Genomic DNA, 13699 nt, shown 5'->3' with positions numbered 1-13699 from the left:
GGTGTTCCCCCCCCCCCCCCCGGGTGCCTCCCATGAGTGTCATGTCCCCCCCCCTACCTGTGTCCCCCCCCCCTGGGATTTTGAGGGCCCCCCCCCCCCCGGGACTTTGCCCCCCCCCCCCCCCCCAAGGATTTTAGTCCCCTCCCCGGATTTGGGCGCCCCCCCCCTTGTATTTTGAGGCCCCTCCCTGGATTTTGCCCCCCCGCCCCCGGGATTTTGGGCCCCCCCGCCGAGATGTTGGGCCCCGCCCCCCGGGATTTTGGCCCCCTCAACCCCGGGATTTTGACACCCCCCCCGGGGATTTTGAGCCCCCCCCCCCGGGATTTTGGCCCCCCCCCAGGATTTTTGGGCCCCTCCCCGGATTTTGGGCCCCCCCCCCCCCTTGGATTTTGAGGCCCCTCCTGGGATTTTGAGGCCCCCCCCCCGGGATCTTGGGCCCCCCCCCCGGGATCTTGGGCCCCTCCCCGGGATTTTTGGCCCCCTCAACCCGGGATTTTGGGGCCCCCCCGAGATTTTGAGGGCCCCCCCCCCCGGGATTTTGGACCCCCCCTCCCCCCCCCGCGATTTTGGGCCCCCCCCCCCGGGATCTTGGGCCCCCCCCCCGGGATCTTGGGCCCCTCCCTGGGATTTTGGGCCCCCCCCCTTGGATTTTGAGGCCCCTCCCCGGGATTTTGGCCCCCTCAACCCGGGATTTTGACAACCCCCCCGGGATTTTGGCCCCCCCCCGGGATTTTGGCCCCCTCAACCCGGGATTTTGGGCCCCCCCCGGGATTTTGGGCCCCCCCCCCCCCCGCTGACGCTGCCCCCGCAGGCCAAGGACAGCGACGATGAGGACGAAGTCGTCCACGTCGACCGCGACCATTTCATGGACGAGTTCTTCGAGCAGGTGGGGGACAAACCCCCCCCCCGTGACCCCCATGGTGTCCCCCATGTCCCCCATGACCCCCATGATCCCCATGGTCTCCTCCATGGTGTGCCCCATGTCTCCCGTGACCCCCATAACCTCATGGTGTCCCCCGTGACCCCCATGGTGTCCCCCCATGTCTCCTCCACCTCCCCCGTGACCCCCATGACCCTCATGGTCTCCTCCATGGTCTCCTCCGTGTCCCCCATGTCCCCCGTGACCCCATGATCCCCATGGTCTCCTCCATGTCCCCTGTGACCCCCATGACCCTCATGGTCTCCTCCATGGTCTCCTCCATGGTCTCCTCCACCTCCCCCGTGACCCCCATGACCCTCATGGTCTCCTCCATGATCTCCTCCGTGTCCTCCATGTCCCCCATGACCTCCATGCTCTCCTCCATTGGTGTCCCCATGACCCTCATGGTGTCCCCCATGTCCCCCATGACCCCCATGATCCCCATGGTGTCCTCCATGTCCCCCGTGACCCCCATGACCCTCATGGTCTCCTCCATGGTCTCCTCCATGGTGTCCTCCATGTCCCCCGTGACCCCCATGACCCTCATGGTGTCCTCCATGGTGTCCTCCATCTCCCCCGTGACCCCCATGACCCTCATGGTCTCCTCCATGGTCTCCTCCATGGTCTCCTCCATGGTGTCCCCCATGTCCCCCGTGACCCCCATGATCCCCATGGGCTCCTCCATGGTCTCCTCCATCTCCCCCCGTGACCCCCATGACCCTCATGGTCTCCTCCATGATCTCCTCCGTGTCCTCCATGTCCCCCATGACCTCCATGCTCTCCTCCATTGGTGTCCCATGACCCTCATGGTGTCCCCCATGTCCCCTGTGACCCCCACAATCCCCATGGGCTCCTCCATGGTGTCCTCCATGTCCCTGGTGACCCCCATGACCCTCATGGTGTCCTCCATGTCCCCCGTGACCCCCATGACCCTCATGGTCTCCTCCATGGTGTCCTCCATCTCCCCCATGACCCTCATGGTCTCCTCCATGGTGTCCTCCATCTCCCCCATGACCCCCATGGTGTCCCCCCCGCGCCCCCCCCCCCCCGTGTCTGTCCCCCCCTCCCCCTCCCCCCGCAGGTGGAGGAGATCCGGGCTGCTGCATCGAGAAGCTGTCGGAGGACGTGGAGCAGGTGAAGAAGCAGCACAGCGCCATCCTGGCCGCCCCCAACCCCCGACGAGAGTGAGCGGGGGCACGGGGGGGGCGGGGGGAGGGGGGGGGACGGGGGATGCTGAGGGGGACACGTGGGGCGGGGGGGACACCAGGAACCGGGGCCACCATGAAGGACACGTGGGATGGAGGGACACGAGGAACCGGGGGCCACCATGGGGACACGTGGGATGGAGGGACACCAGGAACCGGGGACACGTGGGGTGTGGGGACACCAGGAACACCATGGGGACACGTGGGATGGAGGGACACCAGGAAACGGGGGCCACCATGGGGACACGTGGGATGGAGGAACACCATGGGGACACGTGGGATGGAGGAACACCAGGAACCGGGGACACGTGGGGTGTGGGGACACCAGGAACACCATGGGGACACGTGGGATGGAGGGACACCAGGAACCGAGGCCATCATGGGGACACGTGAGATGGAGGAACACCATGGGGACACGTGGGATGGAGGGACACCAGGAACGGGGGCCACCAGGGGGACACGTGGGATGGAGGAACACCATGGGGGACACGTGGGATGGAGGGACACGAGGAACCGGGGCCACCATGGGGACACATGGGATGGAGGGACACCAGGAACTGGGGACAGGTGGGGTGTGGGGACACCAGGAACACCACGGGGGACACGTGGGATGGAGGGACACCAGGAACGGGGGCCACCATGGGGGACACATGGGATGGAGGGACACCACGGGTGACACGTGGGATGGAGGGACACCAGGAACGGGGGCCACCATGGGGACACATGGGATGGAGGGACACCATGGGGGACACGTGAGATGGAGGGACACCAGGAACGGGGGCCACCAAGGGGGACACGTGGGATGGAGGGACACCAGGAACTGGGGCCACCATGGGGGACACGTGGGATGGAGGGACACCAGGAACGGGGGCCACCATGGGGGACACGTGGGATGGAGGAACACCATGGGGGACACGTGGGATGGAGGGACACCAGGAACGGGGGCCACCATGGGGACACGTGGGATGGAGGAACACCAGGAACCGGGGACACGTGGGGTGTGGGGACACCAGGAACACCATGGGGACACGTGGGATGGAGGGACACCAGGAACGGGGGCCACCATGGGGACACGTGAGATGGAGGAACACCATGGGGGACACGTGGGATGGAGGGACACCAGGAACGGGGGCCACCATGGGGACACGTGGGATGGAGGGACACCATGGGGGACACGTGGGATGGAGGGACACCAGGAACGGGGGCCACCATGGGGACACGTGGGATGGAGGAACACCATGGGGGACACGTGGGATGGAGGGACACCAGGAACGGGGGCCACCAAGGGGGACACGTGGGATGGAGGGACACCAGGAACTGGGGCCACCATGGGGGACACGTGGGATGGAGGGACACCAGGAACGGGGGCCACCATGGGGGACACGTGGGATGGAGGAACACCATGGGGGACACGTGGGATGGAGGGACACCAGGAACGGGGGCCACCATGGGGACACGTGGGATGGAGGAACACCAGGAACCGGGGACACGTGGGGTGTGGGGACACCAGGAACACCATGGGGACACATGGGATGGAGGGACACCAGGAACGGGGGCCACCATGGGGGACATGTGGGATGGAGGGACACCATGGGGGACACGTGGGGTGTGGGGACACCAGGAACACCATGGGGACACGTGGGATGGAGGGACACCAGGAACCAGGGCCATCATGGGGACACGTGGGATGGAGGGACACCATGGGGGACACGTGGGATGGAGGGACACCAGGAACGGGGGCCACCATGGGGGACATGTGGGATGGAAGGACACCAGGAACCCGGGACACGTGGGGTGTGGGGACACCAGGAACACCATGGGGACATGTGGGATGGAGGGACACCAGGAACGGGGGCCACCATGGGGGACACGTGGGATGGAGGAACACCATGGGGGACACGTGGGATGGAGGGACACCAGGAACTGGGGCCACCAAGGGGGACACGTGGGATGGAGGGACACGAGGAACCGGGGCCACCATGGGGACACGTGGGATGGAGGGACACCAGGAACCAGGGACACGTGGGGTGTGGGGACACCAGGAACACCATGTGGACACATGGGATGGAGGGACACCAGGAACCGGGGCCACCATGGGGACACATGGGATGGAGGGACACCATGGGGGACACGTGGGATGGAGGGACACCAGGAACTGGGGCCACCATGGGGGACATGTGGGATGGAGGGACACCAGGAACCGGGGCCACCAAGGGGGACACGTGGGATGGAGGAACACCACGGGGGACACGTGGGATGGAGGGACACCAGGAACTGGGGCCACCAAGGGGGACACGTGGGATGGAGGGACACCAGGAACCGGGGCCACCTCGGGGCCGGTGACACCGGGGGGGTGACGTGACGTGTCCCCACCCCCCCAGAGACGAAGCAGGAGCTGGAGGACCTCACGGCCGACATCAAGAAGACGGCGAACAAAGTGCGCTCCAAGTTGAAAGGTGACCTCGCGGCGGCCGCCTCGGGGACGGGGTGGCCACCTCGGGGGGGTGACCCGCACGATGGAGGTGGCCACCTTGGCGTGGTCGCCTTGGGGCGGCCACCTTGGGAGTGACCCACGTGATGGAGGTGGCCACCTTGGGGTGGTCCTCTTGGGGGTGACCTGCACGATGGAGGTGGCCACCTTGGGGATGGGGTGGCCATCGCAGGGGTGGCCACCTTGGGGGTGACCCGCCCGATGGAGGTGGCCACCTGGGGATGGTCCTCTTGGGGATGGGGTGGCCATCTTGGGGGTTGGCCACCTCGGGGGTGACCCGCACGATGGAGGTGGCCACCTTGGGGATGGGGTGGCCACCTCAGGGGTGACCTGCACGACGAAGGTGGCCACTTTGGGGATGGGGTGGCCACCTCGGGGGTGACATGCACGAATGAGGTGGCCACCTTGGGGATGAGGTGGCCATCGCAGGGGTGACCTGCACAATGGATGTGACCACCTGGGGATGGTCCTCTTGGGGATGGGGTGGCCATCTTGGGGGTTGGCCACCTCGGGGGTGACCTGCCCGATGGAGGTGGCCACCTGGGGATGGTCCTCTTGGGGATGGGGTGGCCATCTTGGGGGTGGCCACCTCGGGGGTGACCCGCCCGCTGGAGGTGGCCACCTGGGGATGGTCCTCTTGGGGATGGGGTGGCCATCTTGAGGGTTGGCCACCTCGGAGGTGACCCCCGTGATGGAGGTGGCCACCTGGGGATGGTCCTCTTGGGGATGGGGTGGCCATCTTGGGGGTGGCCACCTCGGGGGTGACCCACCCGATGGAGGTGGCCACCTGGGGATGGTCCTCTTGGGGATGGGGTGGCCATCTTGGGGGTTGGCCACCTCGGGGGTGACCCGCATGATGGAGGTGGCCACCTTGGGGATGGGGTGGCCACCTCAGGGGTGACCTGCACGACGAAGGTGGCCACTTTGGGGATGGGGTGGCCACCTCGGGGGTGACATGCACGAAGGAGGTGGCCACCTTGGGGATGAGGTGGCCATCGCAGGGGTGACCTGCACAATGGAGGTGACCACCTGGGGATGGTCCTCTTGGGGATGGGGTGGCCATCTTGGGGGTTGGCCACCTCGGAGGTGACCCACCCGATGGAGGTGGCCACCTGGGGATGGTCCTCTTGGGGATGGGGTGGCCATCTTGGGGGTTGGCCACCTTGGGGGTGACCCGCCCGATGGAGGTGGCCTCCTTGGGACAGTCGTCTTGGGGTGGCCACCTCGGTGGTGACCCGCCCGATGGAGGTGGCCGCCTCGGGGTGGTCCTCTTGAGGGTTGGCCACCTCGGGGGTGACCGGCCCGCTGGAGGTGGCCACCTGGGGCCGGCTCGGTGGGGGACGGTCCTTCCTCTCCCTCAGCCATCGAGCAGAGCATCGAGCAGGAGGAAGGTCTGAACCGCTCCTCGGCCGACCTCCGCATCCGCAAAACCCAGGTAGCCCTTCCCCCTTCCTCCTCCTCCTCCTCCTCCTCCTCGGTGGCCACCGGCCCCAGGTCCCTGGCCCACCCTCCCTGCCCCCCCCCCCACCCCCGACCGTGTCCCCCAGCATTCCACGCTGTCCCGCAAGTTCGTGGAGGTGATGACCGAGTACAACGCCACCCAGTCCAAGTACCGCGACCGCTGCAAGGACAGGATCCAGAGGCAGCTGGAGATCAGTAGGTCGGGGCGGGGGCGGGGGCGGGGGCGGAGAAGACGCGCCGCCGTGGGGCTGGGGGTCTCACCCGCCGTCGCCTTTCTCCCCCCCCCCGCCCCCCACCAGCCGGCCGGACCACCACCAACGAGGAGCTGGAGGACATGCTGGAGAGCGGGAAGTTGGCCATCTTCACCGATGACGTACGTGAGGTCCCTCCCCCCACCCCCCGGTGGCCTCCGACGTCCCATGGGGCACCTGGAACCCAACGAGACGCCCTGGGGGGCGACCAACCCCAAGCAGCTCCAGCGCTTGATGACCATCGGGTCTTCTGGAACCCTTGGGGCTCGTTGAGGTTCCTGGTTGGGCCACCTGGAACCCGTTGGGTCACCTGGAACCCGTTGGGTCACCCGGAACCTGTTGGGTCACTCAGAACCTGTTGGGTCACCCGGAACCCAACGAGACGCCCCGGGGGGCGACCAACCCCAAGCAGCTCCAGCACTTGATGACCATCGGGTCTTCTCGAACCCTCGGGGCTCGTTGAGGTTCCTGGTTGGGCCACCTGGAACCCATTGGGTCACCCAGAACCCGTTGGGTCACCTGGAACCTGTTGGGTCACCCAGAACCTGTTGGGTCACTCGTAACCCGTTGGGTCACCTGGAACCCGTTGGGTCACCCGGAAGCCGTTGGGTCACCCAAACCCGGTGGGTCACCCGGAACCCAATGAGACGCCCCGGGGGGCGACCAACCCCAAGCAGCTCCAGCGCTTGATGACCATCGGGTCTTCTGGAACCCTTGGGGCTCGTTGAGGTTCCTGGTTGGGTCACCTGGAACCCATTGGGTCACCTGGAACCCGTTGGGTCACCCGGAACCCGTTGGGTCACCCGGAACCCAACGAGCCGCCCCGAATCGTTGCATGCCCTCCAAACCCTGAGGTTGCCCCGTGACCTGCTGGGGTACCCGGAGCCCCCTTGGACCTTCTCGTAGCTCCAGGAACTTCCCCCCCCTGCCCCACAGCCCATCACCCCCCCCCCCCACACATCCCCCCACCCCTCAACGTTCCCCCCCATCTCCTGCCAGATCAAAATGGACTCGCAGATGACCAAACAGGCCCTGAACGAGATCGAGACGCGACACAACGAGATCATCAAGCTGGAGACCAGCATCCGGGAGCTGCACGACATGTTCGTGGACATGGCCATGCTGGTGGAGAGCCAGGTATGGGGGCTGGGGGGGTGGGGGCTAAAGGTCCAAAGGTCACCTAGAACCCACCAAAAGCCCTCACTGGGGCTCGTTGCCTCACCCAGACGCCTTTGAAAGCTCTTGAGGCCACCAAAGGTCATCTAGAACCCACCAAAAGCCATTATTAGAGCCCACTGCCTCTCTTAGATGCCATTGAAAGCTCTTGAGGCCACCAAAGGTCATCTAGAACCTACCAAAGGTCATCCAGAACCCACCAGAGGTCATCTAGAACCCACCAAAAGCCCTCAATGGGGCTCGTTGCCTCACCCAGACGCCTTCGAAAGCTCTTGAGGCCACCAAAGGTCATCTAGAACCCCCCAAAGGTCATCCAGAACCCACCAAAGGTCATCTAGAATCCCCCCAAAGGTCATCCAGAACCCACCAGAGGTCATCTAGAACCCACCAAAGGTCATCCAGAACCCACCAAAGGTCACCTAGAACCCACCAAAAGCCCTCACTGGGGCTCGTTGCTTCACCCAGACACCTTTGAAAGCTCTTGAGGCCACCAAAGGTCATCTAGAACCCACCAAAGGTCATCCAGAACCCACCAAAGGTCACCTAGAACCCACCAAAAGCCCTCAATGGGGCTCGTTGCCTCATCCAGATGCCTTTGAAAGCTCTCGAGGCCACCAAAGGTCATCCAGAACCCACCAGAGGTCACCTAGAACCCACCAAAAGCCCTCAATGGGGCTCGTTGCCTCACCCAGACGCCTTTGAAAGCTCTTGAGGCCACCAAAGGTCATCTAGAACCCACTAAAGGTCATCCAGAGCCCACCAAAGGTCATCTAGAACCTACCAAAGGTCATCCAGAACCCACCAAAGGTCACCTAGAACCCACCAAAAGCCCTCAATGGGGCTCGTTGCCTCACCCAGACGCCTTTGAAAGGTCTCAAGGCCACCAAAGGTCATCTAGAACCTACCAAAGGTCATCCAGAGCCCACCAAAGGTCATCTAGAACCCACCAAAACCCATTATTAGAGCTCATTGCCTCACACAGATGCCATTGAAAGCTCTAGAACCCACCAAAGGTCATCTGGAACCCACCAAAAGCCCTCACTGGGGCTCGTTGCCTCACCCAGACACCTTTGAAAGCTCTTGAGGCCACCAAACGTCATCTAGAACCCCCCAAAGGTCATCCAGAACCCCCCAAAGGTCACCTAAAACCCAACAAAAGCCCTCACTGGGGCTCATCGGCTCACCCAGACACCTTCGAAAGCTCTTGAGGCCACCAAAGGTCATCTAGAACCCCCCAAAGGTCATCCAGAGCCCACCAAAGGTCACCTAGAACCCCCCAAAGGTCATCCAGAACCCACCAAAAGCCATTAGTAGAGCCCATGGCCTCACTTAGACGCCATCGAAAGCTCTTGAGGCCACCAAGACGCCGTTGACCCACCTAGAACCGGTCGAGATCCCCCCCCTCCCCGCCCCCCATCCTGTCCCCCGGGGTGTCACCCCCCCCAACCCCCCCCCCCCCACCTCCGTGGGGCCAGGGCGGGCGGCTCAGGGGTGGGGTGGGGTCTCCCAGGGCGAGATGATCGACCGCATCGAGTACAACGTGGAGCACTCGGTCGACTACGTGGAACGCGCCGTCTCGGACACCAAAAAAGCCGTAAAGTACCAGAGCAAAGCTCGGAGGGTGAGTGACAGGGCGGGGCGGGGCGGGGCGGGGTGGGGCGGGGGTTGGGGCGGGGCCCGCACTCCTCTGGGGCCTCACGGTTGGGGGTCGGGGGTCGGGCTTGGGGGTCTCCGGCTCCGTAACGCTCCTCTCTTCTCTCCTCTCTCCCTCCCCCCCCCCCGCTGCCCGGACGTCATTTTTCTTGGTTTTTGGTTGGTTTTGGGGTTGGGGTTGGGTTGGGGTTTGGTTGGGTTTCGGTTGGGGTTTGGTTGGGTTTTGGTTGGGTTTTTGGTTGGGTTTTGGTTGGGTTTTGTTGGGTTTTCTTGGGTTTGTTGGGTTTTTGGTTGGGTTTTTGGTTGGGTTTCGGTTGGGTTTTGGTTGGGTTTTGGGTTGGGTTTTGGTTGGGGTTTGGTTGGGGTTTGGTTGGGTTTTTGGTTGGGTTTTGGTTTTTGATTGATTTTTGGTTGGGTTTTGGTTGGGTTTTGTTGGGTTTTTGGTTGGGTTTTTGGTGGGTTTTTGGTTGGGTTTTGTTGGGTTTTTGGTTGGGTTTTGTTGGGTTTTTGGTTGGGTTTTGGTTGGGGTTTGGTTGGGTTTGGTTGGGTTTTTGGTTGGGTTTTTGGTTTTTGATTGATTTTTGGTTGGGTTTTGGTTGGGTTTTGGTTGGGGTTTTGGTTGGGTTTTGGTTTTTGATTGATTTTTGGTTGGGTTTTGGTTGGGTTTTGGTTGGGTTTTGTTGGGTTTTTGGTTGGGTTTTGGTTGGGTTTTGGTTGGGTTTTCTTGGGTTTTTGGTTGGGTTTTCTTGGGTTTTTGGTTGGGTTTTTTTGGGTTTCGGTTGGGTTTTTGGTGGGGTTTTTGGTTGGGTTTTGTTGGGTTTTGGTTGGGTTTTTGGTTGGGTTTTTGGTTGGGTTTGGTTGGGTTTTTGGTTGGGTTTCGGTTGGGTTTTGGTTGGGTTTCGGTTGGGTTTTGGTTGGGGTTTTGTTGGGTTTTATGGTTGGGTTTTGGTTGGGGTTTGGTTGGGGTTTGGTTGGGGTTTGGTTGGGGTTTTGGTTGGGTTTTGGGTTTTGATTGATTTTTGGTTGGCTTTTGGTTGTTTTTTCCTTGGGTTTTTAATTGGGTTTTGTTGGTTTTTGGTTGGGGTTTTGGTTGGGTTTTGGTTTTTGGTTGGTTTTTGGTTGGTTTTTCCTTGGGTTTTGAATTGGGTTTTGGTTGGTTTACGGTTGCATTTTGGTTGGTTTTTCGTTGATTTTCCGTTGGGTTTTGGTTGATTTTTTGGTTGGGTTTTGGTTGATTTTTGGTTGGGTTTTGGTTTTTGGTTGATTTTGGGTTGGGTTTTGGTTGGGTTTCGGTTGTTTAATGGCTGTTTTTTCGTTGTTTTTTGGTTGGTTTATTGCTGGTTTTTGGTTGGGGTTTGGTTTTTGGTTGGGTTTTGGTTGGGTTTTGGTTGGGTTTTGGTTGGTTTTGGGTTGGGTTTTGGTTGGTTGGTTTACGGTTGATTTTTGGCGGGTTTTTGGTTGGTTTTCGTTGTTTTTTGGTTGGGTTTTCGTTGGGTTTTGGTTGGTTTTGGGTTGGGTTTTGGTTGTTTACGGTTGATTTTTGGCGGGTTTTTGCTTGGTTTTCGTTGTTTTTTGGTTGGGTTTTCGTTGGGTTTTGGTTTTTGGTCGGGTTTTGGTTGGTTGGGGGTTGGGTTTTGGTTGTTTTTTTGTTTTGTTTTGTTTTGTTTTGTTTTCGGGGGGGGGCATGGGGTAACGTAGAAGAAAATCATGATCATAATTTGTTGCGTGGTGCTGGGGGTGGTCTTGGCCTCCTCCATCGGGGGCACGTTGGGCTTGTAGGGTCCCCGGCGCGCCCCCCCTTCCCCCCGCGGCAGCAATTAACGCCCCCCCCAAACCCCCCCTCCCCCCGCCCCCCCGCCCCGGCCTGCCCCCCAACCTCCCCCCCCGCCCCCGGTACCGAGAATAACCGCCTCAGCGAGAATTAAGAATAAATTAAGAGACTAATTGTTCATGCGAACGGACATAACCGCACGTGGTCCAATCACCCGCCGCGGACCAGAGCGGGTGGGCCCGGCCCGGGGCCGGCAAATCTAAGCGGCTCTTCGGCCTCCATCCATCCCATCCTCCTCCTCCTCCTCCTCCTCCTCCTCCTCCTTCTCCTCCCCCCGGGACATCTGGGTCCTCCCCACTTTTCTCCTCCTTCACCTCCCCCGCCATCTCCTGTCCATGCGTTGGGCACTTGGGGGGGGGGGGGGGGGTGTCCTCCTGCCCTTGGGGGTGGGGGGGGGGGTGGGGCAGGAGGTTGTCCTACAGGAGGTTGGGGGGCGGAGGGGGGAGTTGGAGGGGTAGGTGGGTCAAGGGGGCCACCAAAGTGGGGGGCTGGGTGGAGATGGAGGGTGCCGGGGTGAGGTTGACACCGGAGAAGGGTCACGGGTTGGATCGGGTTGAGCTTCGGGAGCCGTTATGGGGCCAGAGGGGTTGGGTTGGCCCCACGGAGGGGTCAAGGGTCAGGTTGACCTTCAGGAATCATCATGGGGGCCGTTGGGTTGGCCCCATGGAGGGGTCAAGGGTCAAGTTGACCTTCAGGAGTCGTTATGGGGGCAGTTGGGTTGACCCCACGGAGGGGTCAAGGGTCAGGTTGACCTTCAGAAATCATGGGGGCAGTTGGGTTGGCCCCACGGAGGGGTCAAGGGTCAAGTTGACCTTCAGGAATCATCATGGGGGCCGTTGGGTTGGCCCCATGGAGGGGTCAAGGGTCAAGTTGACCTTCAGGAATCATCATGGGGGCAGCTGGGTTGGCCCCACGGAGGGGTCAAGGGTCAGGTTGACCTTCAGAAATCATGGGGGCAGTTGGGTTGACCCCACGGAGGGGTCAAGGGTCAAGTTGACCTTCAGGAGTCGTTATGGGGACAGTTGGGTTGACCCCACGGAGGGGTCAAGGGTCAGGTTAGGAGGACCCTAGAGAAGGATCATGGGGGTGGTGGGGTGGGGTTGACCCCGCCGAGGGGGTCCTCGCGGGCGGGGGTTATGGGTCGGGGTTGACCCTAGAAGAGGTCAAAGGTCAGGATTGGGTTGACCTTGACCCGTCCGGGGTGGGGGGAGGACACACACCCCCCCCCCCTCCTCGCTGATCCTGGGGGTGGGTGACGTGGGGGGCGGAGGCGCCTGGAGCCCATTCCCACCACGCCCCCGAGGGGACGCCACACCCCCCCCACCCCCCCACCCCCCCCGCCCAACTAACCCGCTAACCACCCATCCAACCAGCTAACCACCACCCATCCCGCCCGTCAACCGCCCCCCCCCCCCCCGCCATTTAACCAACCCGGTAACCGGGTAACCGCCACCCATCCACCCGGGTAACCACCACCCATCCCGCCGGTTAACTACCCACCCACCCAGCTAACCGACCCATCCGCCTGCCTAACCGTCACTTAACCATCCCCCCCCCAACCGGCTAACCAGCCACCCATCCAACCAGTTAACCGACCGCGCAGCTACCCGCTCATCCGACTAGCTAACCAGTCACTCCACCAGCTAACCAACCGCCCAGCCGGCTCCCCGCCCCCCGGCCAACCAGTTAACCAACCGCCCCCCCCCCCCCCCAAACGACTAACCAGCCCCCCATCTAAACAGCTAAGCGACCAACCAGCTAACTACTGCCCACCCAGCCAGCTAACCGACCGGCCGACCGCTCAACTAACCAGCTAACCACCCACCCCACCAGCTAACCAACCCCTCTGACCACCCATCCACCCGCCACCCGTCCCACCCGCTAACCGACCCGCCGCCTGACTAACCTGAGAACTGCCGGCCCGCTAACCAACCCGTCGCCCAGCTAACCAGCCCGTCGTCCAGCTAACCAGCTAACCAACCCGTCGCCCAGCTAACCAACCAACCCGTCGCCCAGCTAACCAACCCATTGCCCAGCTAACCAACCAACCCATCGCCCAGCTAACCAACCCATCGCCCAGCTAACCAACCAACCAACCCATCGCCCCACTAACCAACCCATCGCCCCGCTAACCAGCTAACCAACCCATCGCCCAGCTAACCAACCAACCCGTCGCCCAGCTAACCAGCTAACCAACCCATTGCCCCGCTAACCAACCCATCGCCCAGCTAACCAACCAACCCATCACCCAGCTAACCAACCAACCCATCGCCCAGCTAACCAGCTAACCAACCCGTCGCCCAGCTAACCAACCACCCCACCGGTCACACCCCCCCCCCCCGCGATCACCCACCCACCCCACCAAGCACCCACCCCCCCTGTCACCCACCCAACCCCCCCCCAACCCCCCCCCAACCACGACCCACCCAACCCCCCCCAACCCCCCGACCCAACCGCGACCCACCCAACCCACCCAAGACCCAACCACGCCAGCAACGACCCCCCCGTCCCACCAACGACCCCCCCGTCCCACCACCGACACCATCAATGACCCCCCATCCCACCACCGACCCAACCGTCCCACCACCGACACCATCAACGACCCACCCGTCCCACCACTGACCCAACCATCTCACCACCGACACCATCAATGACCCCCCCATCCCACCACCGACCCACCCGTCCCACCACCGACACCATCAACGACCCACC

General features: G+C 62.4%; 1 protein-coding gene across 1 annotated transcript; it reads left to right on the top strand.

Moving 5' to 3' along the window:
• Positions 1 to 790: 790 nt before the first annotated feature.
• Positions 791 to 13116, top strand: STX1B (syntaxin 1B; the record flags this gene model as incomplete). The annotated part of the gene is given in 11 exon segments (XM_063319225.1): positions 791 to 886; positions 2001 to 2018; positions 2021 to 2092; positions 2094 to 2103; positions 4506 to 4580; positions 5977 to 6050; positions 6163 to 6271; positions 6376 to 6449; positions 7327 to 7464; positions 9014 to 9124; positions 10855 to 13116. Coding segments are annotated over 11 exon segments (858 nt in total), but the record flags the coding sequence as incomplete, so codon positions are not given.
• Positions 13117 to 13699: the final 583 nt, after the last annotated feature.

This window comes from Chroicocephalus ridibundus, chromosome 32 (assembly GCF_963924245.1).
Source record: "Chroicocephalus ridibundus chromosome 32, bChrRid1.1, whole genome shotgun sequence".
Taxonomy (NCBI): Eukaryota; Metazoa; Chordata; class Aves; order Charadriiformes; family Laridae; genus Chroicocephalus; species Chroicocephalus ridibundus.
The sequence above is the reverse complement of the archived record's forward strand: the minus strand, read 5'-3'. Positions and strand labels throughout refer to the sequence as shown.